The following is a 27645-nucleotide window of genomic DNA, read 5'->3' on the forward strand; positions in this document are numbered from 1 at the left end:
GATTGCAGTGGGAACTCCCCACTGGGCAGCACCCCACATGGATGCACACGGCAATGGGAAAGGAAAACAGGGACTCAGTGTAGGGCCATGGTCTGGTTTACCCCAACAGAGCCAAGATTTGGCATGTGAACTGCCATGAGAAAGTGATAGGGTGACTTGAGAAGCCCCATGACCACAGCAGCAGGAATGGAGCATCCCAAAGGGATGCTCTGTGCAATGGGCTGGGGCTCTGGCTCTCACTACGAGGACACAGCAGCACCTCAGTAAAAGGAACTGCTCAAAGCAAGGAATACATTTCTTTTTCCTTCCCTTTTTGAAGGGCAGGAGAATTTCTGACAGCCCTGGGTGGAGGAGCTCATGCACACAGGCTTATCCCCAGAAATGGTCCGGCCCTGACTCTGGTGACTAGTGAGGCGATAAAATTAAACTCCTGTGTCCTCATGAGCAGGAGGTAGAAGGACATTTAGTCACACGCTTCCAATGAGGCATTAAACACCATAAAGTTTAACACCAACATCCAACACGCACTCGGGAGCAGAGGCTTTGCTGCCAAAGCCCAAGCAGCCCGTATTTGCTTTCTGCCACAATAACACACCCGGCGTGGGTCTCAGTTACACGTGTGGAGGGTGTACCCACGGCAGGGCTCACCCTGGGGGTGATGCCAGGGTCGCCCAGCGTGGCCCCTTGGGCTGTGCTGTGAGGGAAAGGACGTGGGCAGCGATCTCTGCAGCGTTGGGCACCCCTCGGGCGGGCTGGGCAGCAGCCAAGGCAGCAGACGGCTGCGCAGAGCGGGGCTGGCCAAGCACAGAGGGCAGCTCAGGGCCAGGGCTGCCGGGCACCGCTCGCGCCAGCACTGCAGCACCGAGCAGAAAAACACTGCCAGCTCAGTGTCAGACTGAGAGAGGGCTTAAACCAGTGCAGATCCCCACACGCAGCCTAAAGAGCGGGGTCCAGGCTGAACTCCCAGCTCACACACAGGAGGGTTGCTGATTTAAGCTACGTGCACCCAATCCAGGACCTGAGTCCTGCACCACAACACGACACAGCAGAGATCCCTGCACAAGAGAGGATTAAACCCAACCTGCACAGGCAAACACTGCAGTGCCCAGGCACAGACCGTCCAGGCTCTCCTCCAAAACCACATGAGCTGCTTGTCCTCCCTCCAGATATTTCCTCCCAGACAGAGAGGTTCATTGTAGCCAAATGCAAGAGAAACCAGGTGTTGCAAGGCACTTTGTCTCCTCCAGGCACATCTTGCCTGGATATTGGGTCCTGCAGTCCCACACTGCAGACATCTGCATGCACATAAAGCTCAGCGCCCTATAGCTGCCATACAGAACAGAATTTCCCATCAAACACCACAAAGCCACCTCTATAACTGCAGCAGCATCAGCTACACATCGCTCTGCTTGTCTGCTTCTTGTGGGGTTTGTTGGGGTTTTTTTTCAGCAATAAAAGGCACAGCTCTGCCCCAGGAGACCCACCTGCCCACGACCACCAAAGCAGCAACCTTACTCACCCCCCGGCATTGCTGAAGGGTTTGGTCACTGCTGTCAGTCCTGTACACAGGGGAGACCAGAGCCACAGCTCAGGAACAGACCTGGATGCGATGAGGAGGAGCAGAGCAGTTACAAAGCAGAGACTTGCTGAGTCTCAAACCAGAGCTTCCTCTGCCTGCTGGGATTTTAACCCAGCACAACTAATGATGGGCACCTGGGAGCAGTGGGACACAGGTGAAGAGGATAACACAGAGGCTGCTCCTGCTGTAGGAGCGTCTGAACCCTCTCTGCAGCCCTGCAGCCCCAGAGGGTAGCTAAGCTGGGGATGCTTCAGAGAAGGTGGGATAGAAACAGGAAATGGGAAAAGCTGCTGTGCTGCATTTATACTGTGTTTATAAAAGCACCCTACCCCCAGTGTAAATGGAGAGGGTTGTGTTATTCCTGGTCTGTCTTACAGAGGAGCTGGTGAAGGCTCCATCACACAGTGGGGGGAAAGAAGACCTCAAGCCCTGACAGTTCCCCCTGGATGATGAAGCACCTCGTGCATGGAGATGACCCATTCAACTCCCCTGGCTGTTCCAGGGTGGGTGAAATGAGGCTCCCAAGACTCCACACAGTAAAACAAGATCGTTGTGATGTTTACTGAGCCTGTGGAGGCCAATTAAAATTCTCGGGAGAAGGTGAATGACTTCAACCTGGCTTAGCGCAGGGAGAGTGTTGCATCAGAGGTGTTTGGCCTGTGACAGCCCCGAACACGGCGTACAAAGGGAATTGGCAAGGGAGAGTGAGTCAGGGCCAGGACAGGATTTCGAGTTGTGAAAAGCATTTCAAAACGAATTGGAAACCTCACAAGCAGCCAACAAGGTGAACGGAGCGCGGGGGGGGGGGGAAACAAGGGGAGCGCTGCGAGGCGATGGAGAGACACATCGCAGCGCGGCCCCGCCGGGGCAGGGGGGACCACTGCCGAGGATCTCTGCCCGTGTCCCCCCACCCCATCCAGGGCCGGACCCGCCGTTCCCGGGTCCCGCTGCCCCCACCCGGGACCACCCCGGGCACGGACCGACCGCGGCCCCACAGCGCCCTCGGGCGGCCGCGCCGCAGCGCTGCAGCCCCCGGCCCCGCCGAGCCCCCCGCGCACCCCCACGAGCTGGGGTAGAAATTTTTTGAGCTCTCGCGGAGTATTTTGCCGCAAAGCCACAAAAAAACCCCAAACTAACAACCACGAACAAACCAACCACCAAAGCTCGTGCTAGGAGCGGTATTCCCGTGTTTTTATTTGTGTTCACTTGTCCAACAGCAATTAGCACCGGTATGTCATTAAAGCCTCTCGCAGGGAGCCACGGGGTGGTTATCGCTGCTCTGCCCTCAGCTTTGGGTCTCGTAGGCCTGAGCTGATGGGCTGGTGCCCCAGAGAGCCTCTGCCCCACTCCTGTCTCTGTCGCCGCTGGCCAAGGCTGTAGGTGTGAGCTGCTGTTTGCAGCTGGGTACGTTTGGATTTAAGGCCAGAGAGAGTTTACAGCTGTAGTTCAAGCATCACCCTCACTGAGGACTTGTGCCACAGAGATAACCCAGCAGTAGTGGCCACAAGAAGGGACTTGGCTAGTCCTGTTTTACCTGTGAGACACACTTCAGGCATCGAGGTGAGTTCAGCCCATGGACCAAGTTCTGGGGAGCTGCCACCCTTCCCCGTCATGACCCAGGCTGTATCACAGCTGTTTCCACAGTAAGGCAGCCCAAACCCACTGCAGGACTGGGAACATGGCCAGTAAGGAATGTACTGGCACAGGAATTGTGATGTTGGTTTTAGCTCCTGTGCTCTTCCTGCCCAGTAAGATGGACAGAGGTCTAAGGGGAAAAGTATTGCTTACCCCACTAGAAGGTCACAGGGTTGTCCTGGACAACACTTTCCAGACCCCAACAGTATTCATGCCACACACAATGCAACAATTCCTCTGGTCCAAGGAAGACCCAGCTCTGTTTTGTCCTTGCCAGATGCTTCAACACTGGCCCCTTTAGTTTTCGCAAGGGCTACCCTGGCTCCTGGTTGGAAGTTAAGAAGGCAAGTGTGGTAGACAACTACTGACTGGTAGTTAGACAAAAATATCCCTGTGCTTTGGGCTTCTTTTCCACTGAAGTGTGATCCCAGCCCACCCACCCCCAGGTAACATCCAGGCCCAGGTCCCCCGAGACACCATTTCAGAAATCTGCAATAGTTTAATCAAACTGTACTAAGGCCATTGTTATTTTCATGATTGCACATATTCCTTGCTCTCAAAAGCACAGACATCTTCATTAACACTCAAGGACAGGGTTAAGCTTCCCCCTTCCCATGGTCAGGCAGAGTGGCTGGAGCGACCAACAGCTTCCCAGCACCGACAGCCACAGCCAGAAAAGCTGACCCTGGATGGCTGAGCAGGCAGCAGGGACAACAGCCAAGAGCTGAGTGACAGCTCAGATGTACCACAGAGTTTTAGCCAAGGCTCATCTCACGCAGTCACTGACAGCAAGGAGAGGCAAAGTAACAGGGCTGTGAGCTGGAATGACTGGAGCACAAGGTCATGGCACAGAATTGGGGCTTTAAAAGTCACCACTGTACTCTCCAAAACATGCAAAGGCTGGAGCAACCCTGGGCAGGCTCCAGGTACCCCGGGAAGAGACACCACTGAGGTGACAGCACCCAGAATTGATTTGCAGTGTAGTCCAGTTACATCAAGTGGCAATAAAACCATAAGTGGCTCCAGCACAACTGCCCCATTCAGTGAGACAAACGGTGGCTTTTAAAAAGATCACTAAATCCCATCCCTGCTACCTACACAAACCTCATTTGTTTTAAAGGCTCCCATTAAAGTGCCTTTTATCCCTAGCAATAGGCAGTTCTAAATTGCAAATAACTTCTCAGATCAGTCAGCAACCACCTTCATTCCTGCTGGCCCACCGGAGAGAGGGGCTGTGGCAAAGGCTGGCCCTTGGGGTCAAGGGTTCTTGGACACTGTGTTGAGAGTCTGGATGAGGTCTCCCGTTCCTGGCGCGGGAGTGCTGTGCAGCAATACTGTCCCGTGGCTTTGCTGTGGTTGTGCAGGGCCTCCACTGAGTTGTCCAGGACGACTTCAGCTTCCAGAGACCTCTGGGGATCCGAAGCAGGCCTCGCCTCCAGCACGGGTGTGTCCCGGTGGGAAGCGTGCCGGGGCTGGTGGCTCAGGATTCGGCGTCGTCCTGGCTCAGCGTGTCAGCGTCGTGTAGGAGCGGTGTGGTCTCGGAGGAGGGGGGTGGTTTGCTCTGCCTGGCAGGGGGATGTGGGCTCTTCTCGGTGGTGGTTCCCTGCAGGGGAGGGACAGAGGTTACGGCGTGCACGCGCTGGTGGCACCGCAGTCACACCTGACAGCGCCTGCCACCGCACCCCTACGTGGGCCACGCCCACCCCAAGCCTCTGGAACTTTCCCGGGGCCAACGACCCTTTTCTGAAAGGCTTCTTAAATTGAAGGGGTTTGCGCCTCCTCCCCCAACAAAACGAAGTAATTTCCATTCCTGCCCACCACAATCTCTAACACACCCCACCAAGCGCCCAGCCTGAAGAGCTGTGTGGAGGAGCTATGGGACAAAGTCAGTGTGCTGTGGGAGGAAGATGGAGAGATCTTCTCAGAGACAGAATGGCTTGAAGACCCTCAGACACCACCTGCAGTACACACGGACAGCACTCGTTCCCAGTATAATGGTAGGTGCAGCCTCTGGGGAAGGTGAAGGGTGGAAGCTGGTCCTTCCTGACACCAAGAGGAAGGTTCCTCCTCACCTAAAGGCTTACACCTACAGAACAGGTTCACCACCCTCAAAGCTGAGGAGGAGTCAGAAACACCTTCAAGCAGATCACGTGGGCCCCTGATCGTAAATCAGACAAGAACCCCGGGGGGAAGCAGGAATTGACAGAATTGGGTCACTCGCTGCTGGTGGGGACAGAGACACCACCTGCCCACCTGACTCATCATCTAGAGACATTTGCTGCTCACTGGGCTTTGGGGTGTTGTGGAGGGACTGTGAGGCTTATCTAACCCTTTGACTATTGCCCACTGCTGCTTCAGCATGAGCACCACCAGGACTACCTGGAAACTATTTGGGCATGGTGGTATTTGACTGAAGATTGGACTTGATGATCTTGGAGGTCTTTTCAACCTTTACTGAGTCTATGATTCCATAAGTGACTACAGACCTCAGGTAGGGGGGGATACAGTCAGGGCAAAAAAGGTGGTTGATATTCAAGGATCACCTCCTCCAAGTTCAAGAACCCAACAAGCATCCAAAGCCAAGGAAAAATACCAGCAGGCCTGCATGGATGAACCAAGAGCTCCTGGCCAAACACAAATGCAGAAAGGAAGCATATGGAAGGTGGAAGCAGGGACAGGTAACCTGGCAGGAATATAGGGACACTCTCCCAGCATGCAGGGATGAAGATAGGAAAGCCAAAGCCCAACTGGAATTGAATCCAGCCAAGGATGTCAGAGACAAGAAAGGCTTTTATAAGTATCCAGGTGACAAAAGAAAGAGTAAGGAACATGCAGGCCTGTTCCTGAATGAGGCAGGGGACCCCAGAAACCAGAGGAAAGTCTGGAGCAAGGAAGACACACCCTTGGTGGAAGAGGATGAGGTCAGAGAATACTTAAGTAACCTAGACATACACAAATCCATGGATCCTGATGGGATTAGCAGGCTAATATCACAACAAGGCCACTCCCCATTATCCTGGCAATGGGGAGAGGGGCCCAAAGACTGAAGGAAAGCAAATGTCTCTTCTATCTTGAAGAAAATCAAGAAGGAAGACCTCAGGAGCTACAGGCCAGTCAGCCTCCCTTCAATCCTTGGGAAGGTGATGGAGCAGCTAATCCTAGGAACCATATCCAGGCATATGAAGGACAAAGAAAGTCATCAGGAGTAGTCAACACGGATTCACCAAGGGGAAATTGTGCTTGACCAACTTGATAAATGTCTGGGATGAAATGACTGGTTTGGTAGATGAGGGGAGAGCAATGGATATCATCTGCCTGGACTTCAGGCTTTTGACACTGTCTCCCATAAAAACCTTATAGGGAAGCTGATGAAGTATGGGCTGGATGAGCAGTGAGGTAGACTGAAAACTGGCTGACAGCCAGGCCCAGAGGGTTATGAGGTCTAGTTGGAGGCCAGTAACCATCAGTGTACACCAGGGGTCAATACTGGGTCCAGTCCTGTGTAACATCTTTATTAATGATCTACAAAAACTGGAAGAGTGGCTGATACACCAAAAGGGACCTCAGTAGGCTGAGAAATGGACTGGAAGGGCCCTCATGAGGTTCAACACTTGGGCAAGAACAACTCCATGCACCAGTACATGAGAAGGGTCACCCAGCTCTAAAGCAGTTTGGCAGAAAAGGACCCAAGAGTCTCAGGGGACACCAGGCTGAACACAAACGAGCAGTGTGCCCGTGTAGCAAAGGCAGCCAACTGTATCCTGGGCTGCATTGGGAGTGTTGCCAGCAGGTCATGGACGTGATCCTTCCCCTCTGCTCATCACTGGTGAGGCCATACATGGACTACTGTGTTCAATTCTGGGACTCCCAGGCTAAGAGAGATGGAGCTACTGGAAGGAGTCCAGCAAAGGACCACTAATGTGATTATAAGACTGGACTGTCTCTTATGTGAGCAAAGGCCAAGAGAACTGGGACTGTTCAGCCTCAAGAATAGAAGGTTCAGGGGGATTTTACCACTGTATACAAGGATCTGAAGGGAGTGTGCAAATACAGAGCCAGGCTCTTCTTGGTCATGTCCGGGAACAGGACAAGAGCCAAGTGGCATGTAAACACAGGATATTCCATATGAACATTAAGGAATACTTTTTTCCTTTTCTTTTTGTGCGAAACTGTAACAATGGGAACAGGTTGCCCTGAGGAATCTCCATCCCTGAAGATATTAAGAGACATCTGGACATGGTCCTGAGCAACCAGCTGGACCCTTAGGTGACCCTGCTTGGTCGAGATGCTGAGCTAGATGACCTCCAGAGGTCCCTTCCAACCTCAACGATTCAGTGATTTTGTGATCCTGTAATACAAACCCAGATATTTTATACATGACAAATTCCCTCTTGAAAGCCTCTCTGTTGAGGCTCCCTGCATGCAGGGGAAGGGTGACACCCACCAGTTGACTATCTCCGTTACCCCCATGAGTTTTTTACCCCATTCAAAAACTTACCTCTGGATCTCTGGGGGGAAATAGGCAAGAAAAGATTGGTGGAAACACCAACCTTACTTTTCCCCCTGATTCCTGCTGGTATTAGGGCCACAGATCAGGTACACCAGGAGAAACAATAAGAGCATGTGCTTTCAACGTGGTTAAGTGTGAGTATAAAGACATCTAAATTGCCCTGAACAAAGCCATGAGATGTTGTTCCATCAAAGCTTGCCAGGAGGGCATGTCTGGTAGACAGTAAATGTTTAATTTGATTGGTTTTAAGCAAAGTTTAATCAAATCAGGATGAGAGAAAAGCATGTTACCTTGACTGGGTACCCACCTACAGTCTGGCTTCCCGAAACACCGTCCCCTTAACCGGAGGCTGCTTTATGGCAGAGGGGGCCTGGTTGGCCTTATTACTGTCTGAGTTCTTTTTATTGCTACTCCAAAATAGAGAGCATTTTTCCTAGAAGACAATCAGTCTAGTTTATGGTGCACTTGGACACAAATTTCATGAGGGTTCCAATTTTCAGAGGAGATTTGAAAATCACTGTTGAACTAGAATCTAGTATTAATGAAGATTTCAAAATTCAGATAAAACTAAGTCCTATTTAAGATTTTGGTCAGTGTCAAGCCAGTTTTAAAATGGTCTGTTTGCCTTTTAAATGTGTCACCACACAGGCTTTAGGCCACAATGGCAAAGGAGAGATACAACGTCCGGGTGTGTTTTTACACCTGTACAGATTTATGCATTTTTAGAGCTTTGGGTCCAACAGATGCATTTCAAACTGGCTCCACTATAAACTAGACTAAGATTTAAGTGTTTCACAGTACCTCATCTGCACTGGGTTCAGAGCACACTGCTCCCTCCAGAAGCCAGAGGCACACAAGACACTCCAGGGAGGAGCTGGGTTCAGGGAGACCTTCACGCTGGCAGACACGTGAAGGTGCGGACAATGTCCCCGCTCAGGGTCCCCTCTGACACAGCCTGTGACTTCAAGAGGCAGAACTGTGCACGATTAAGCAATCAGCGCCAGATCAGCAACACTTCAATCAAATGAGGAACACACCTTGGCTGCAAATCGCTGTCTTCCAGTTTATGAGCTCTTATCTACTCAATTAGGTGGAGACGTTGATGTGTTGTTGTACAGCTTTCTTGGGGATTTAAAAGGTTATTGGAGGTCTTTAATCACTTTCCAGGTAGCCAGGCACTTTCTGCAGTTGATGTTCGGTTCTAACACTTCATGACACTTTTGGCTGAGCACAGACACACAGCTGGCTAAGGCCTGGATTTGTGACACTGCACGAGCAGATATTCAGTTGGCTTGAATGAGTTTAAAAATCCAGCTTTTCTCCCTGACCCTTTCTGGCATGGTTAAATCTCTTTGATACCGGGAATTAAGACTTGCACAAAGCAGGGTGAGGAAATGCCAGCTCAGGGCTACATAAGATGTTAGAAACAGCTGCCCAGCCCTTTTTCAGACCTGCTGAAATGCAGCAGAGTGTCCGCCTGCCACCGACCACTCACATGTGCTGAAGTGGAGCCGTTCATCCCAGGACCATCCTGGGAGCACAACAAGGGTTTGGTGATGAGCACTGGGCTCCATGCTGGGCCCTAGCAATGCTCCCACCCTGCAGGGAAGTTGTGTGGAGGAACAAGGGGATTTGGGATCATGTGTTTAAGTCACTTAAGCAATTGTAGGCTTGGTTAAAATCCAATTACGTGATACTCCGAGAACTCCAGGGGTATTTAAGGTGGGTTTGCATTAGTGTTTCAGTTAGGGCAGTAACAGGAGGCTGAGCAAAGGAAGCCCCTCACACATGCCTCCTCTTAGTCTGCTCTTATCCCAAGCATTGCCTTTTATCCCCACAAGTAGCCTCTTCACCTCTGTAGCTTTAGAGCCAGCCTAAGCCATCTGATTGTAGTGCAAAACTAAACCAGCTTGCTTTGATACAGGTTAGGGTAGGGAGCTAGATCTCTACTTCAAGAGCTAAAGCTTGTAGAGAGCTTAGTGTTATCAGATCACTGCCATGGAGCCGGAGCCACAGATCTCCACTGAGTGTTTTAGCTCTTTTATATTCTGTCCTGACAGCTCCTCAGCCTCACCCCCACTGCCTGCCCCATCACAGGCCAGCTGCTGCCCAGCTGCCAGATCCTGGCAGGCTTCAAAGGTCTGCACTTCTCTGTAAGCCCAGATCCACAAAGGCTCCGAGGGTTTCACTTCCAGAGCTATTTGGAGCACTTTGCACGGCAACCAAGTGCATTTCAGTGGAAAACAGAATCTGAGCTGGGCTGAGAAGCAGCAACAGTGGCTGCAACCCCTCTGCAAGAACACAGCAACTCCATTTCATCTGTGAACAAGCTGTGCTCAAGTAGCTCCATCCTCTGGAGAAGCCTCTGCTCTAAATGGAAAACTGTTGAGACCCTGCAGAGATGCAGATTTGTGCAGTGGCACAGACCTGCTGCTGCCTTCTACAGAGGCTGGGTTGATAAACTAGGCTTGTTTCTTCATTAGCTGGCTGAGCTGAGAAATACCTCCTCCTTCATGAAGCCACTTTCATCGCTGCTGTGCCCCAAGAAAGCCACAAATGCTTTATGTTATCTATTTGCAGCCCAGTTTCCGGATGGCTGAGGAAGTCCTGCTGCTATCTGCTGGCACCTGGCACCATTAGGAGATTGTTGGTGGCATCAGCCAATGTTTCCTCAGGAACATTAGATTGTCAGCCCAATCTACATCATCTGATTAAGTCTGATTTGACTGACAGCATTTCCTACCAGACATCTGCAGATTCTTACCTTTTGCGTTACCATGAGCACAGCTGCTGAGATAATGAGTGGGACACTCAGTCCAAGGAAGATATACTGCAGGTATTCCAGCAGCGTCGGGAACAGCACCAGGTTGGTGTAAAACTGGTTTAGGACTGAGCCGTCGATGGATCCGCTCTGCTCAAAAAAGCAGAGTTGTCAGTGGCATTTCCCTCCCATCCAGGGCTGACACAGACCAGCTGAACAATTCCTCTCCCACCCCCTCCCGGCATAAATTAGGGAATTTATGCAAGATTCAGTCAGGCTAGAAGCTTTTACTAAATAGCTGGAGTCAGCTGGACATGCACACAACTGGGGGCTGCACTCCCTGGCCCACATTAGTAGAGGGATGCTGGCAGCTCTGTCCAAGGCCCTATTTAACCCCACATCTAGGACAGAGCCAGAGATTTGCCAAGTATAGTGCAGGGTTTGTTCAGCTCAGAGGGATTAATGACATAGCCAAGTATTGAAAAGCCTTCTGTTGGTGCTTAATTAGTCTGGCTGGGTTTAAGCTTTATCCAAAGTGGAGTTTCCCCAGCACTGGGTGATGGGGAAGCAGGAGAAGCTCTGCAGAATCAGGTCGAGGAAGGCAGCTCACCTCTGCAAACCACAGCAGCGGCAGGACCACTGGCTTAATCTTCCCTGTTTGACTAGAGGGGGAGAGAATTAAAAACAGAAACACACGCTTAGATTTATGGTTGATCAAGCCACAATTAGTGCCATGATTCTTCCTAAGGGGATGGGTGTGACAGACTGACAGGGGCCAGGAAACCAGTGTAAGGAGGGGGCAATCCCTGCTGCTTCAATGAGCTGCTCCCACCGTGGGGGATCAGGTCCAAGCTGGGCTTTTCATGCAAGAGCAGAGCTTATGCTTTGATTTGGGATGAACTGCCTGAGGAGAGCACTAAGTGCCATCCCAAACCTGGGCTCCAGGGACATGAAACTCAACGAACCAGAATGCTGGAGTTCATGTCTCAGTCACCTGGGTGGTACCATGGGGTGGTGCAGCCAAGTTGGCAGCGTGGGGACTGTCTGCAGGTATGTGCACCTCAGCCAAAGCAGCAAGAGCACACTCCCACCCTTGTGGATATTGAACATCTGGCACCACACAATTTGGTTACAGAAACCTCCTGTTTGCTTTCATAGAGCTGGAAGTTTCTTTCTGGACACAGGCTTCACTGTCAACTCTGCAGGCAGAATGTTTGGCCTCTCCATGTTGGAGGTAACACCTGAGAGGCAGCACAGCACAGGTGAACAGCTCCTACTTCACTTGGAAGAGCAGTCCATCCATGAGCTGTCTGGTCAGGAGCAGGAATACTGTCAGAGCTGAGCAAACAAGAAGCCACACCTGCACTGCTAAAGGATGGCAGCTGGTGGTCACTGGAATGGCTGACATTTCAGCAGGAGCCAGCTGGCTCTGGCAGTCAGGACAACTGGTCATGGTAAAGCTGCTGCATCTTTGGAGAGAGTAAACTCTGCAGTGGCTCAGCAGCACTCCCTGCTCAGGGAAGGGAGATGGACACTTCTAGAAGGTGACTACTTACATTATACCAGACACCTGCTTTATGTACAGGTTCAGCTGGAGCTTGATGGAGCAATTCATGGGGATGCCCGTCATCTGCACAGGAAGACACCAACCAGTTCATCAATAACTTTGTAGGAACCAACAGATCCTGTCCAGCAATACCCCAAGACCATGAAAACATCACACTTCAAAGCTGGGTCCTGTTGGCACCTATTAAGGCAGTGGTTTCTCATGACTCTGCAGTTTTGCAACACATTTTTACAAGCGAAGAATTTTTGTTGGACTGTCCCTGTTTTACTCAGCAGACTGCAGCTAGATAAGAATATATTTAACTTCACTTTTATCAGTAGACGTTTGATACTGTAATAAACTTAATTAGATTTTCATAACTGTGATAAGAAAAGCAGTCAGAACCCAGTGTGCAGATAAGACACACACAGTTTACCTTGCCTCAAGAGGGAAATTGGCTTTTAGCTTGAGCAAACATCACCAAACGTTTGGAAAAACTGACCATACACAACAGAGGCTGTGGGTGGAAAATCCCAAAGTCCCCTCCCCATCAGCAGCTGGGACAACAACGCCTCAGGACACCCCAACTCATGCCCTCTGGAGTGGTGACTTCACCCTTACGCTGTGGGTGTGTGGGGAGTGTGACACAGCAGCAGACCAGGGCAAAAGCAGCCATTTCCATGGGCAGGTTGAGAGACTGGAAGAAGCCAGACCAAAAATTGGTGGTGCCAGCTTGAGCCACAGCATGATCTGCAGCCTTTGGCAGCCAGTTTCTCGTGGCAATACGTGTTTGCAGATTTGGGGCATAGCTGGGCTGCTGCCAGATACACCTCCTGGTGTTATAGACCTGAGTCAGTGGAATGAACTTGATTGCGCTTATCGAAACAATTACGCTTATAATTAGTTCTGCAATTCCCCAGAAGCCAAGCTAATTATTCAGTTACTTTATGGCTTTGACATTTGTATCTGCACATGTCCTCGCCAGTCTTTGCACTATGGAACCTGCTCAAGTCAATGCCACGAGAGCAGAGTGTGGCCACCACTCAGCTGATGGCAGGCTCCCTCCCCTGCCTGGGCTGGCCCCTGGGGAGATGGGAGGGGGTTCACTTACGGGGTGCACATCCAGGAAAAGTGCGTGCTGGTCCTTGCTGGGGTTCAGGCCCACGACGGCATTCACCAGGGACGGGTCAGCGTTGTAGAAGTGAGGGTGGGAAATGAACATTGGTGCATCTAGATGAGATCAAAGGCACCTTAAGATCCTCCACACCCACCTGGAACACTTTGTTGAGGTTTCTAAGCCTTTGCATTACCTGTTCTGAACAGGCTTTTATCCCTTTCTCCTCCCGACCAGAAGGCTCCTTCCCTTCGCTCCCCACAGGTTATCCCATTGCTCTGGGAGGATTAAAACCAGACACCCTCTCCTGCCATGCACTGCTCAATGCTGTGGTAACTCGCTGTTCCCAGACACAGGTCAGGACACTAAGTTTGGATTCGCGCTCCTGCGTGACCCACAGTGTTCAAAGTCAACATTTAATTTGGCAGTTACATGAGCTGCCTCTTCCTCGCTCCCCTGCCTGCTCCCTCCCCAGCTCCCACTGTATCCTTGGGCATTCCCACAAACGCCGGGCTGTCGTAGGGCCAGGGACCAAAGGAACTTTGGGCACAAGGATTTGCCTTCCTTCCCTCCTTGCTGAGGTGCCCGTGGAGTGCATGCAGAGGCCAACAGCACCTTTCAGCACTCCAGCAGACACCAGAGCCGGTTTTCCAGGCAGCCAAGCTTGTATTGTCTCAAATTTAATATCGGTACGGCAGGGACAGACGGGAGAAAAGGACTTACTGAGCCTACAGGTGCTGACGTTCTGGATGCCAGACTGCATGCAGGGGCAGAAGCCCTCGTTGGGTGGATAGTCTGTGCCATTGGCAAAGAGGGTTTTCGGCGCCACGAAGCGATAGGTGGGAACACCCTTGAACTTCCCGGACTGCTCGTACACCAGTGTCATGGATCTGGGTTTCGGTGGAGAAGGATCAGAATTAGCCAACATGCTCCCAGCCCAGAACTGGGTTCTTATCTTGGCTGGATAAGATGCAGTTGCAATGTAACTTAGACTTTGAGATCAAGATAAACCCTCAGAGCAGTGCTTGGGATGGGGAATGAATATTTAAGCTTTTTGCTTTCCATGTTTTAAGCACAGATAAAGGGCTGGTCAGGACTAGCTACGGAGAGAAACCACAGGCTTGTAAATCTGTTTGCTGTATCCAGGTGAGATTTGTTTAAAAGGCATGTAGTAATCCCCAGGGCAGCTCTCCAAGAGATAATACCCACTTTGTGCAAGCCTTGGCTCTGAGGTGCTCCGTTACAGGGGATGGACACTGCATAAATCTCTTTTGAAGCCCAACTCCAGCAATTGTCAGGGGAGTGGAAAATTTTACCACATGACACAGCAAGATTTTTTTTCTTGCTACAATAGGCTATTGATGTTACACTGCAGTATTGCTACCAGCTGGCCAGGATCGATGCAAGTTTCCAGGACAAAAGTTTGCTCCCTTCACACTTGAGTGAGGCTTGCAGGGATCACAGAATGAGTTAGGGGTCACAGAAGGGACCCATGACAGCCTGGGCCTGCCAAGGGGATGCTCATTCCTACAGATGCCTTCTGACACCAGGACCAAGGATTCAGGGCATGTTGAGCACTTACACTCATGCCTCTTGGCTCTGCTCACCTTCCAGCAGGGAGGCAGAAGCTGCTGTAGCACATCACCAGGGTAAAACCTTGCCTACCTTGCAGGGATAACCAGGTAGTTGCACCTCAGCATCAATCAGCTGCACTTAATGTGCAAGCAGCACAGGAGATGAGCCCTGCCTGTCCTGCAGCAAGGCAAATACACTTTTAGTCTATCAACCAAGGTTGTGACTCTGGATGAACACAGAGGCTGAGGCAGAAGCTTGGGGAGAAGACACAGGACTGCCCAGCGAAGAGGCTGAGACACTTCCCCCACAGCTCTGCCTGGCAGGAGCCTCTTATGCTAACAGGAAACCAAGTTTGGTGTCCTCCACTTCACTGGCATCATGCTCTGTTCTAGAGATTTCTGTAGTTTTACAGAAACAGGTATGTGTATTTAAACTTTGGTTACAGGTAAACTTCCCTGTAAGTTCCTAGCTCCAGGTCACTCCGGTGTTTGCTGATGTCCCTTGTGCAGAGGAATTCCTGTGCTATTGCTTGGCTCAGCTGCCTTTGTTTGTTCACTGAAGAGGTCATTGTTCCCTATTCAACATGAGCACTTGCTTGTTTTGCAGCACTATCTACAGAGCCGGAGTTAACATTAGCTTCCCCAAGCTGAGCACAGGGTTTTTGTGCCTGCTTGCCCTCCTTCCAGCCTCAGGTATACGCACACAGGGTGGCTCTGCAGGGTACTTTAGTCCCTGTGTGATCAGCTGAGGTCAGGGTGTCTCATACAGGACAGGCAAGCACAGCAGTGCATCACCCAGGCAGGAAAAAAAAAATAAACTAAGAGAGACATGAAATAATGGCACGAGTTCCCCTCTGACATAATTCCTACAAGGGTTTAGTCAGCTAAAAAAGTTCCGCAAACAGTTACAGCTGCGCTTCCTCCCGACAACCCCTACTTCTCCCTCTCGCTACCCACATCTTATCTAGACTGGTTATTTTCTACTGATTCAACACAGGCAAGTTGGACTCCTCTGGTGATCTGGGAGGTATTTATGGACACCACAAGATGCTGATAATCAGACAACTGCGCTGTTTGCTAAGCTCAGATACTGCAACCCCGAACCGCAGCTGAACTTTAACTACAGGGACGAGTCCTGAGGCCTCTGCGTCACTGCACAGGTACTCTGTGTGCACAGGATGAGTGCAGTGTGTCCTGACACCTGCACAGGGACGGGCTGGCAGCTGAGGCCTCACCTGCAGGCATCAGGGCTGTAGAACTCCAGCGAGGTCGGGGGCATGAACGGAGGCCACATCTCCCCCGACGTCCCATTGATCATGTTGCACTCGCTGCTCCGCCAGTAGTTCACCTGTGGGACAGGTGGAGAGAGAAGAGCTCAGGAGGATGAGCTTGCTGGAGTTGGCTTCCACCCCTGCGTGGGACATCCACCACCCTGCACTGCTTCCCCAGCAGCTCCAGAGCGCAACACCAAAGAGCGTCAAAGATCCTTCCCATCTTTAAGGTCTTTTCCAATCTCAGTGATTTCATCAGTCAAACATCTGCCCAATTAATGGAGAAAAGACCCACCACCCGCTGTGGTTGATGTGTAGATTCAGTTGATTTTAGTTAGGAGTGATATTCCACAAGGGAAGAATAAAGCATCCCTTTAACAAGGGTATTTAAAATAACACCTTAAACACGGGCCACAGGGGCCTGAGACTTCAACCATTAGAGGCAACCAGCTCCAACAGCATTTCAAGGGAGTCCAAGTGACACCCATGAGAAGCTGAATTTAATGCTTCCTGACAAGCCCCTTGCCACATGGCTGCCTCCTGGCAACTTCCTAGAACAGAAGTTGCAGCAGTTTAAGTCCTGTAGAAACTTGTCTTCAAACCTATGACCCAGAGACAAGAGCACTGAGAACTTTCAGTTTATCTTAGTTTATTTCAAGCATTGCCCCTGTATTAAAGGTTTGTCGCCTGGTACTTACCTCCTTTAGCCCATTCCATGACTCCACCATGTGAACTTGACTGATGTTCGTCATGCCCGTGTTCACTGTGAACAATCCTGAATTGGAGTTGTTAAACTGCAGAGAGAAGAAGACTTTTTAATCCACTACACGCAGCAAGACTGCAACATGTTACCCACTCTGTGTGCTTCACCAGCTCTAGGGGTGCTTCACATACTGCCAGCTAATTAACTTCTACTTATTTCAGTTAAGTGCCTGAGCTATCCCCAAGACCACCACTGCTGTGATTTTAGCATTCCCAACCAACACTTTACTCACCTCTATAAACAAGCCAAACTTCCCCTTGAAAGGAATCAGACCAGGAACAAGCGTATTTATTGTTTCTATAAGAGGGTCTTCGTACCCCCACATGATCTCCCCCACTGTCCGGTTCATGAACGCCTCCTGTTTCATGCCAGCCAGGGCTCCACTCAGTAAAAGCTTCACAAAATTTGGCAGTTTTTCCATCATTACAGCTGCTCCCTGGAAAAGAAAACAAACCTCTGCAATGAGAGCCCCATCTTTACCAAACAAGCATAATCTTTGGTGCTCAGCAAGATCCTTCTGCTGCTCCCATCTATAGCCCCAGAGAAATCCTCTGGACAGACTGAGGCTCTTCATTCATTCCCAGTTTGGGAAGAAAGCAGTTGAGGGTTCACAGGCTTCGTTTCCCCACAGGATGCTCAGGGGATACTCAAGCCCAGCTGCTTTGCCAGCCTCTCTGGTTTTGGAACATGCACACACTGGTTTTGGAAGATTAACGCACAACTAACCCCCAGAAAGAAGAAAATTGCATTTTATTAGTTTCACACCTTGTTGCTTGATGAACCTTAAGCCCTACAAGAAAGTAAGCTTTGATTTAGCATTAGGCTTCACCACCCTCCCCGCAAGCTCAGAAGTTGGAACCCATCCAGGGAGCAAGCACTTACCATCATCAAAATGTTTGGCACGACGACATAGTCTTCTTCAGTGCCGTTGGACATGTCTGGCTGGAAGAAGAGGTTACGGTACTCCAGGAAGGAAACAGTGTCATTGTCATGGAACGTGATGTTTGTTTTATACCTGTACTCCCTGCAAAGAGATGGAAGAAGTCATGGGAACCTTCCCCCAGGCAGAGCCCCCGCAGCACCTGTGGAGCAAGGATGGGCTGCACCGGCCTGGGCTTGTGGAGGAGACCGAACCCCAGGGAGAAACCACAGGGCAGGTGGGGAGGCAGAGTGCCAGGGCAGAGGTGTCAGCCTCCACCCCAATCGGGGTTAGGGTCTAGCAGGAGGGATGGAAGCCCAGGTGCAAGGCATCCCTGAGAGACTGGATTCTTGCAGACAACTCTTGTATTCTTTCCCAACCCAAGACCCAGCCCACAAGAAGTTTGAGACAAAAGCGTAAATCTCCTCTGTCACTTTGCTTACAGCTGTCAAAAAGCCCAGCCCCATCAAAGAGGTGCCCAGATATGCAGAGCCACGCCAAACTACACACTAAAAACAACCTGCAAACAGGAGGCTACCAGCCAAGACGCCACAGGACCCACCAGTAAGCCCACGCTGATTTGCTCCCAAGCTCCCTGACAGCTTCCAGGTTCAGGGCAGCACAGCATTGTGGCCCTCCTGCTCCTCAGGGCTTCAGGCCATCCAACTCCTGCACGCTGCCCAGTGCTCTTGGACTTTACCCCACGCCACAGGGGCAGTCCAATCTCATGGAGGCTGCTATGCCCTGTCATAGCATGAGGTTGTCCCCAACACCATGAGCCTGTCACAGCTCCTGAAGGAACTGAAGCTCAACCCACCGGCAAAAACAAAGTCCTTTACTGTGGAGTCTCTATTTTACGGCCCACATTAGGGAAGGGCACTAATCTTGCTCAGAGGGAACACAAGGACACTAATAAGCTTTGCCCCTTTGTTTATTCTTATTTACAGTAAGTGAAGCCTTTTCCCCAAGCCAAGTGACTGATGAGATCACAACATACAGAACCCACATGGTGTGACCTGGCAAGCCCAGATGAAACAAGGGCATATACATACTGCCAGGTTTCCCCCCAGCACTGCTCAGCTTTGGATTAACCAGTAATCTTTCCACATGAGCTTGCTTAGCCTGCTGACTTAACCTTGCCACATTAGAGTAGGCACTAACGTGTCAAATATGACTACTGATGGGTAAATTCACACTCTCAACTCAGCATCAACCATCGCTTCATGTTTCAGGTGCAGAGAAGCATCTGGGACTTCAGCCACCATCCTCAGCCATGGCAAATAGACCCAGCCCTGCAGTAGGTGGGTCTGACCAAGTTTTAGTGGTCCATACTGGTTCTCATGACCAGAACACTCATGTTAAGCAGATTCTGGGTCTCACATTAGATAAGGACCCATGAAGTTTTATATTGAGGTGACTCCAGCTCCAGAGCTGGACTCTTAAATGCACAGTGAAGATGAAACGAGTACACTCTGAAGATGAGGGTCACTCACCACCACACCAACACCCCTCATGCCTATGTTTGGACCTTATCAGCCCAGGTCTGACTGTCCAGCAGGCCCCAGCACGGGACTGAGCTCTACAACATAGTGAGGAAGAGATCAGTTTTACCACCCCAGTGGCCGGGGGTCCTACTGGTGGCTTGAGCAAGATCAGAGCAATTAGAGCACATTTGGGTCACTTTAAAACCCTGTGCCACTGAACTCACACCAAGTATGCAGTGCTGTGCCCTCCTGCCAGAGGAGTCAGCCAGCAGCCTGGCAGGCAGCACAGGGACTGGGCTCAAGCTGAGCTGGACCACAAGTGGTCCCTGACCTGTACACGTAGGGTCCACGCTGGGTCAGCACCGGCTTCGCTCCCTGGAGGACTTGCTTGGGGTTCAGCACTTCGAAGAAGTGCACAGACAAGTAGAAAGGAACAGGAATGACTTTCCACATGTTGAAAGAGATGCTGCTGGGGTCGATCCTGACGTTCTGTAAGGGGAGGAAGAAAAAAAGAGAAAAAAGAAGTGGAAAAAAAGGAGTAAGGAGAGGCAACTTCTGGGCTCTGTGGCTGCAGATGAGCATATCCACCCTCAGCTCCATGTAAGGCCCAGCTGAAGGCAACAGTTCCAGCAAAGGCTCTCCAGAGGATCCAGGTGTGCAGACTGACACTGAGCTAGATCTAAACTGAGAACTTTTACATATGCAGAAACATCAAGTTTATGCTACAGGATGCCTGTTGGCTTATTTATTCAGGCTCCATTTTACAGATCCTACCCACAGGATTTTAGAGTTCTTTTGATGTGCTGGAGACTCACTCTGCACTAGACAAACCAGCACTGAATTATTCACAGCTCTGCATGTTTCACTTGCTTGGCAGAACAACCCTGTCCCAAAGGCCTTCGCTTGTGGGTTTGGCAGCTCCACACAGCCAGGAGGCAAGGGCTGGGAGAAGTGACAGCTATCCTCACAACTGTTTGGCTACCAGCAGGAAGAGCCCATTAGATTCCCAGAAGATGGAGAATTGGGATGGCAACTGAGCTTTGTCCCAACAGCACAGGACACCTCTGATTCCTCTCAGCTGCCATCCTGCATCGACTCAGAGTTGATCACGAAGCAGGTCAAAGACAACACACAGTTGTGTTTGCATATCATTGTCCTGTTTGCTGGGAAATGACTGCAGGAGCTCAAAGACAACTTAAGCCCTCCTCAGCTCAGGAGCTGGCACCTGCATTCACCTGCCTCCACTCCCTCCTTGCCTTCGAGGTGGGGGGGCTGCATTAGGGGCAACAGCTTGTTCCTTCTTGAACATGTACTTTGGGTGTGTTCCACCATAATCTTTTCTTCCGCAGGCACAAATCCTTGCCCTGGTTAGGTAAGTCAGTCAGCTTATGGAAGTGGGATTGATCCACTAACTGCTGAAGGCATGTGGGCTTTATCACAGTGCAGCTCAGCAACCCCACAACAGCTCTCCTGCTCTGGAGCAACTCGATCTGACTGGGCACGTATTTGTTGACACAGGGGATTGAGACAGAAGGCTGCCAGGGGCCTCCCCACAGCACCCCATCTTTCTTTAGTCATTTCATGACAAGGCTGGGCTACCCACAAGCAGCAGGGCTCTGCAAGCCCCTCATCCAAGCCCTACCCCCAAGCAGACACCTCCACGATGCAGTGTAATCCACCTAACCCAGCAAACCCTTCCCACCTCCACTTCCATGCCCACATGCTGCTGGACAAGGGCCTCCATCCTGCTAGCCTGAAGGATTTCAGGGCAAAGAAGCAGTGACAGGACAAATTTTTATTTACTCTGCTTTACAATCCTGATTCCCAAGTGTCCAGCCAAGTATGATCAGGAGCATCTGGTTTCCTTTACTTGTTTGTTCTGTCTTGCACTCCCTGAATCACCTGTTGCATATGCATTTATTTATGTAATATGTACCCAGTCAGCATCCAGGACCTTTGAGCATCCCAGCTCAAGGCTGCCTGTCCCAGCCCCCTCCCACCTGGGCACAGCAGCTCAAGGTGCTCCATAGGTGCTGCTAAGTAATATCCACTGACAGGGTAGCCTTGGAATTAAGCTACTTGTAGGTCTAAACAAACATGGTCATATGCCTGAAATAAAAATAGAGTATTTGTCAACTTAGATAAAATAGAGTATTTGTCAACTTAAATGGGTTATAAAGTGTGGCTGAGATGTTTGATCCCTCCTGACCCGGATGATCCTTGTTCCTGAGGAACTGAAAGGAACTGGTTACTGCCCATTGGCTCCAGATGGGACCAGAAGAGCAGCAGCTCCACTGCAGTGCCCAAATCCTGCTTCTCCAGGAGGGAGGCTTCAGCCACCCTGATCAGTAAAACCGAGAGTTGAGGTTTCCCCTGCAGACTGAGAGGAGCAATCACATTGGGCGTAGGTCAGACCTCACCCTCCACCTCCTCTCACCACCCTCCTCCTCACCCTGCTAGAACAGCGAGGACAGGGCTGTCAGCCCACTCCCAGCCCTCAGCCAGGACAGCACCAGAGCTCCCAGGTGCAGCAGCAATGGGTGGCAGAGGGATGAGCTGATGCAGCCTCACTGTGTTGAGGTTCATACCTTGTAGGCAAGTCTGTGGCGTTCCAGATGCTTCCAGAGAAGCAATACCCCGGGGTTTGCATGGCCAACACCGCAGGCAGCCCAATGCAGATTCAGTTTCTGCAGTTGGGCAGGAGACAGGCTCCAAGTTCTCTGTTTCTACTGTGTCTTCTCCTACAGATTTTACCCAAAGATATCCTTGAAACTACCACCTCTTTGTAACCAAGCGCTTTTCCATCAGGAATCACCATCCTGACAGAGCTCAGGAAGCCAGGATGGGCAAACAAGCCTTCACCTGCCCAAGACCAGTCCTTTAAGCTCCCCTCACCCAGACTACTCTGAAGACCAACCCAAGAGTTTCAGTGAGCCCCTGGATACTTCTCACCACCCATCATCACTCAGTTATGAGGCTTAATGTGAAATGGAAAAAGTAAGAGCTCAAGGCCATTTTGGGTCATGTTGAAGATGTGGAGACCAGTGCTTGAGATGAAGGGAGGAGAAACAAGAGTTGGTCTTTTCCTCATCTTCTGTTCTCATTGCAAATTACTAGGATTTAGCTAATTAGGTTGAAAGAATCAGGATTAGCTAAAAAGAGGGCTGAAAGGTTTTTGGGGGAAAAAAAAAAAGAAAAAGAAAAAAGTAATTTCTGTTCTGCAGGGGCCACCCAGCCTTTTATTTGCAGGTACCAGCTCCTGATGTCCATGAAGCCGAACAAAGATTTTTCTACTGTTTAATCCACAGGACTGCCTGGCTCTGCCCAGACAGCAGCACTTCCAGGGGATATGTTTAAGTAGGTCATTTTCGGCAGAGACTTTGCATCACATGCAATGACAGCCATTGGCTATGAGGTGTTTGTTCACCTCTTTCGTCAGAAGCCCATTTTCAGGGGCTGACCTGGGTAGGTGGAAGCTTGGAGAAAGGCCCAGGCAAGGAGTACATCTGCTTTGAAGAGTGAGAAAACGGTTTGGCTAGATAAGCTCCACATTACAGCAGGATAACTGGGGTCCTGGCAGCAGGGACAGAAGTGTTGGTTCACAAGAAGTGCAGCAGTTACTGAACAGACCAACAACTCCATTCACAGACCCACACTGTGGGGGATAAACCCTCTTCAGCCCCAGGACCTCTCTTGGGGGTAAGACAGGTCTTCTGAGAAGCAACTCTTTAGGTTTTCAGTCTAGGGGAGAGGACTCAGAGGCTGCTCAGAAGCTGCCCAAGGCTCCCTCTGAGTGCTACTGTACATCATTTATCCTATTTCCACTCGTGAAAGCATCACACCAGAGTACACTGAGACGGATAGTCTGCCCATCTACTTATGAAAGGAACAACTAGTGCTGCAGGTAGAGACAGGAGGGATGGGAGGCAGGGCTGGTGCCCAGGGCAATGCTCAGCCCAGCACTGGGTGCCCAGCCAATTCCAGGGATGCAAAGAGCCCTCGTTAATCAAGGGTGGGAACCTGCTCATTCCGGGCACGTTTGCTGTCGCCAGGAGTGAAATACCCCAGGGGTGGAATATCCCAAGCACGGATTTGCTTAGAGTAAGATCCTGAGGCTGCTCGGAGCTGCAGCTGCGACACTGTCACCTCCAGGGCTCGGCTGCCTCACGCTCTCGGGACTGCACTGCACAAGGGAAACGTGCCCGCACACCAGCCCGCACCGCACCGGCTCCAACACACCCCGCCCCGCACCAGCGCCGACCCTGCATCCCGCACCGGTACACCCCGCTCCGCACCGACACCGAAGCTGCCCAAGGCTCCTTCCGAGTGCTACTGCACGTCATTTACCCTGTTTCCACTTGTGAAAGCATCACACCTGCATCCCGCACCGTCTCCAGCACGCCCTGCTCCGCACCGTCACCGCCACCGACCCTGCATCATCCCGCACCGCCACCGAGCCCCCGCACCACGCACCAGTTCCAGCACACCCCGCTCCGCACCGCCACCGACCCTGCGTCCCGCACCCCTCACCGGATGCGGACCAGCCCCACACCGATGCCCTGGCCACGCACCGGCCCCAACACGCACAGCCCGCTCCGCGCCCCTCCCGAGCCCCCCGGCCCTGCTGACCTTGATGACCTGCTCCCTGATGATGAGGGGCCCCACGATCAGCAGGCAGCCCCCCGCGAGGGCGCAGGCCGCCCCGGCCAGCCCCAGCCCCACCGACAGCCTGCGCCGGGACACGGCCATGGCGAGGGGGATGCGGGAGCGGAGCCAGGAGCGGGTCCCGCCGCCGCGGCCCCTTTATGGCCCCGCGGCCCGGCCCGGCCCGGCCCGGCGGAGGAGGCGGGGCCAGCCGGGAGGGGGCGGGGCCCAGCGGGGAAGGGGCGGAGTTAGCCGTGCCAGGCCACGCCCCCTCGCTCCGGCGGCGGGACGGGAGCGGAACCCGGGGATGGTGCGGACGCGAACACGTGTGTGAGCACGGAAAAATAGGAAAATAGGTAAAATAGAGAGAGATATACAGTATGTGCATAGATAAAATATCGTTCAATCATAGAATCGTACATGGGCAGGGACACCTTCCACTAGACCAGCTCAGAGCTTCATGCAACCTGGCCTTGAACACTTCCAGGGATGGGGCATCCACAGCTTCTCTGAGCAGCCTGTTCCAGGGCCTCACCACACTCACAGTAAAGATTTTTTCCTAATATCTGATGTAAGCCTACTCTCTTTCAGTTTGAAGCTGTTCTCCCTTGTCTTGTCACTACATGCTCTTGTAAATAGATAAAAAAATATATAAATATGTACGTGTGTGTTAATGAGTATATATATATGTATAGTATGAGTATATATACATAGTAGTAGCCCAGACTACTCCCATGAAGGTCTGGGTCCCTCCATGACTGCTGTGTTGGCAGGTTGGGGGGCTGCAAGCCTGTTGTCACAGCTGGTGTTGGGTGTCTTGGGAAAGGGGGCATGGCACACAGACAGCCCAGCAATCAAGGAGAACCCAAGGCTCAACCCCAGGCTCTCCCTGAAGAGAAAACATCCATCACCTCTTAACCCACCATGTTTGCCCGAGGAATTGGGTTTTTTGTCTATCTTGTATGTCTAAAGTGTCCCTGAATAAAAGCCTCATTGAAACTCACCCCTAGAAGTGTCTAGAAGCCAGCAGAGACTAAAAAAACAAAGAGTCCGGTTTGTGACAGCCTGTTTGAAAACAAGCCCATTGTCCCAGTTGTCCCTGAGCTAAAGGGACTGGAAACTGGAGTGCACCCAGCTCCCACACACTGTCCTCCATACAACCCACAGCTCCCACCAGGCAGAGGCCAGCACAGCACAGCACTTGACTCTTGCCGTGGTCTTCACCTCGGTGGAACACCTGCATTTGTATCTTTACCCTCAACTGTGTCTTTTTTGTTTTTTCCTTCTAGACCTTTCACCCTGGTAGTTGCCTCTGATTAAATTGCCAGATCAATTAACCGATGTCTCTGATCAGTCCTGGTTGGTCTCCGCAGGTGAGGCAGCAGCGGGCTGTCCCCCTTCTCCCCAGCAGCAACGCCTTCAGACCAGCTGTGTTTTCTTTTACTTTAAAACATTTTGCTACAAAGAAATTCTGTGAAAGGAATTTTTCTTCAAATCCCAATAAAGCCCACTAAAATCCAGGAGATGCCCTGAGGTGCTGCGGAACAATGTGATCGTGAGAAGGTCTCTCAGAACAGCACGTTCCCGGAGAATGTTTTTGGGCACGCCATGGTTAGAACAAAAAACATCCTTAACGTTTATTAAGTATTTAGCTGTTCTCATCAAATTTAGCTGTTCTGTGGTTAATCCCACTCCAGATGTGCTCTCTGATCAGGGGTGCCGCCTCTGAAGCATTGGCACTGCCACAACCTTGAAGTTCCTCAAACCAAGCAAAGCGACCTGCAGAGGTCACAGAATCATGGAATGTCCTGAGCTGGAAGGGACCCACAAGGATCATCGAGTCCAGCTCTTGGCCTTGCACAGGACAGTCCTAAAATCCCACCATGTGCTTGAGAGCATTGTCCAAACATTTCTTAAACTGTGGCAGCCTTGGGGCCGTGACCACTGCCCTGGGGAGCCTCTTAAGTGCCCAGCCACCCTCTGGGGGAAGAAACTTTCCCTAATAACCCAACCTAACCCCCCTGACACAGCTCCATGTCATTCTCTTTGCGAGAGGCAGTGGCTGACTCAGCTCATGAGAACACTGCATGGGTTTCCTCTCCAGGCTTCCTGTTCTGCCTGGCTGCAGCACACTCCAGGGTTGCTCTCAGGGGTTTGTACAGCATTGTCGTTTTTAAACATGGCATTGGAGAGTTTTTTTCACTGAGACTTTTAAAATAAAAGAGTTTCTTAAAACACATCTCTGCAGCCATTCGTGTAGGCTTTTGATGTGTCCTCCTGCAGCTCTCCCCCCACAGCAGTCAGGCTGCCTTCAAACCAGAACCACTTGCAGTTATTTTCTCCAGCTTTTTTTTTTTTAATCACCAGACTCCCAAAGCTAATCTTACCAAGCATGTAGAGAAAGGCATTATGAAAACACACCAAGCTGCACTTCTTCCTTGTTCCGTAAGAGCAGCTCCCTGCATTCCAGCAACACTCACCCTTTAGCTGACCAGACCCCTGTGTTTAAGGAGCCAGAGCCCCGCTGAAGGGCTGCTCAGTTTGTAACTGCTGCGTGAATTTGGATGCCCCAAGAGGCCAGAAGTCCCACAGGACGGCAAACTGGTGGTTGCAGTTGTTTGGTGATCAGTTACTGGAACCAGGACAGGCGTGGGCAGAGCCTGGTGCCACCCCTGCAGGGACACAACAGGAACTTAGTGATGGCACAGCACCAGCTCTCACCCACATGGGATTAGCTCGGCAGTGTTCAGACGCTTCCGCCAGATCAGCACAGATCTCTGTGATCCAAACTTGCTCCTTACAGGCCACACAGCCCTAAAAGTATCTTCCACTGCTTCTTAAAATAACACTTGGTGTTACTTGAGTTCAATTCCACTTTCGGCATTAAGATCCCTTTGGGTCTCCCTGAAGTCACTGATCGGCTCAGATCACTACTCAGCTCCCACCACCATCCCCTTACAAAGGTAACCACTCTTTTAAAAAGGGCACTTGTTTCCCTCACCCTCTCCCCTTCCCACATCCCATGGCCAGCACAGCTGTGGTTAACAACTTGTCACCTCCTAAATGCAACCTCCACCACAAACCCTTCAGCAGAAACTTCCCTTCAGCCAGGGCTGTACAGCACACGGGAACTGCTGTGGTATTTTAGCACAATACTGTAATAGTTCCAGTTGGGGCACCACTGGAATGAAGTTCATTCCAGATTTCCAGTGTCTGTGAAATTAGTTTAATTAGTTTGCTTAACGTACTCAGGCTGCCACACCACTTCCCAAGCCCAAGGGCTGCAGGACCAGCAGTGACATCTCACTGTCCCACCCTGTGTTGGAGCTGCGGGATCACCCTTCTGCTTGCTCCATTAATCCCAAAACAAGGGCAGAACCTGGCAGTTGCTGGGAAACCAAGAGCTGGGTTTCAAATCCTCCCAGCTCAGCAACAACTGTAGTTTCCCATTACATGTCCACCCTTACACAACACCCACAGCTGCGCAACATCTGCAGGTGGGCACCGAGCTGCAGCCGGGTAGGGAACACTTATACAACCCAGGAAAACCATGGCTGAGGGATTAGCTACGCTTGCCAGACAAGTGGGAGCCTTGCCTAAGGCAGTTTTACAGTTCCTTTATCTGCAGAAACTACGTAATTATTGTTTATTAGAGAGCTGGAGTTGGGAAACGGCACAAACAGTTGTTCACGTAACCTGAGACACAAATTTTTGTGGATGCAACAGCTTTATTGGAGTGAACAAGTGCAGAGAAACTTTTTATTTGGATGCAACAACCTGCTGGTTCAGTTACCACCCCTCAGGCGCAGGACAAGGTGCAGGGTGGACTCCTTCTGGATGTTGTA

General features: G+C 51.2%; 2 protein-coding genes across 3 annotated transcripts in view; both read right to left on the reverse strand.

Annotated features, from left to right (window-relative positions):
• Nucleotides 1-2749: 2749 nt before the first annotated feature.
• Nucleotides 2750-23948, reverse strand: SCARB1 (scavenger receptor class B member 1). 2 transcript variants are annotated; one of them, XM_027689447.1, is made up of 12 exons: nucleotides 23786-23947; nucleotides 19488-19645; nucleotides 17636-17777; nucleotides 16986-17189; nucleotides 16689-16784; nucleotides 15955-16067; nucleotides 13869-14035; nucleotides 13143-13261; nucleotides 12042-12115; nucleotides 11096-11147; nucleotides 10489-10635; nucleotides 2750-4817 (listed from the first exon to the last, which is right to left on the reverse strand). In XM_027689447.1, exons 1-12 carry the CDS (start codon nucleotides 23903-23905, stop codon nucleotides 4695-4697), a joined length of 1515 nt encoding a protein of 504 aa, XP_027545248.1. In that variant the 5' UTR covers nucleotides 23906-23947; the 3' UTR covers nucleotides 2750-4694. The 2 variants fall into 2 exon arrangements, with proteins under 2 accessions (XP_027545248.1, XP_027545247.1); XM_027689446.1 differs by lacking the exon at nucleotides 2750-4817 and adding an exon at nucleotides 4863-8157 and having other exon boundaries at nucleotides 23786-23948.
• Nucleotides 23949-27508: 3560 nt separating this feature from the next.
• LOC113970526 (polyubiquitin) overlaps nucleotides 27509-27645 on the reverse strand; it is a 1366-nt gene continuing 1229 nt past the window's right edge. The window contains exon 3 of the mRNA XM_027689570.1: nucleotides 27509-27639. Coding sequence (XP_027545371.1) covers nucleotides 27586-27639 — 54 coding nt within the window. The 3' untranslated portion in view covers nucleotides 27509-27585. The remainder of the gene's footprint in view (nucleotides 27640-27645) is intronic.

Source organism: Neopelma chrysocephalum, unplaced genomic scaffold, assembly GCF_003984885.1.
Source record: "Neopelma chrysocephalum unplaced genomic scaffold, ASM398488v2 Primary Assembly neopelma1_77, whole genome shotgun sequence".
NCBI classification, from domain to species: Eukaryota; Metazoa; Chordata; class Aves; order Passeriformes; family Pipridae; genus Neopelma; species Neopelma chrysocephalum.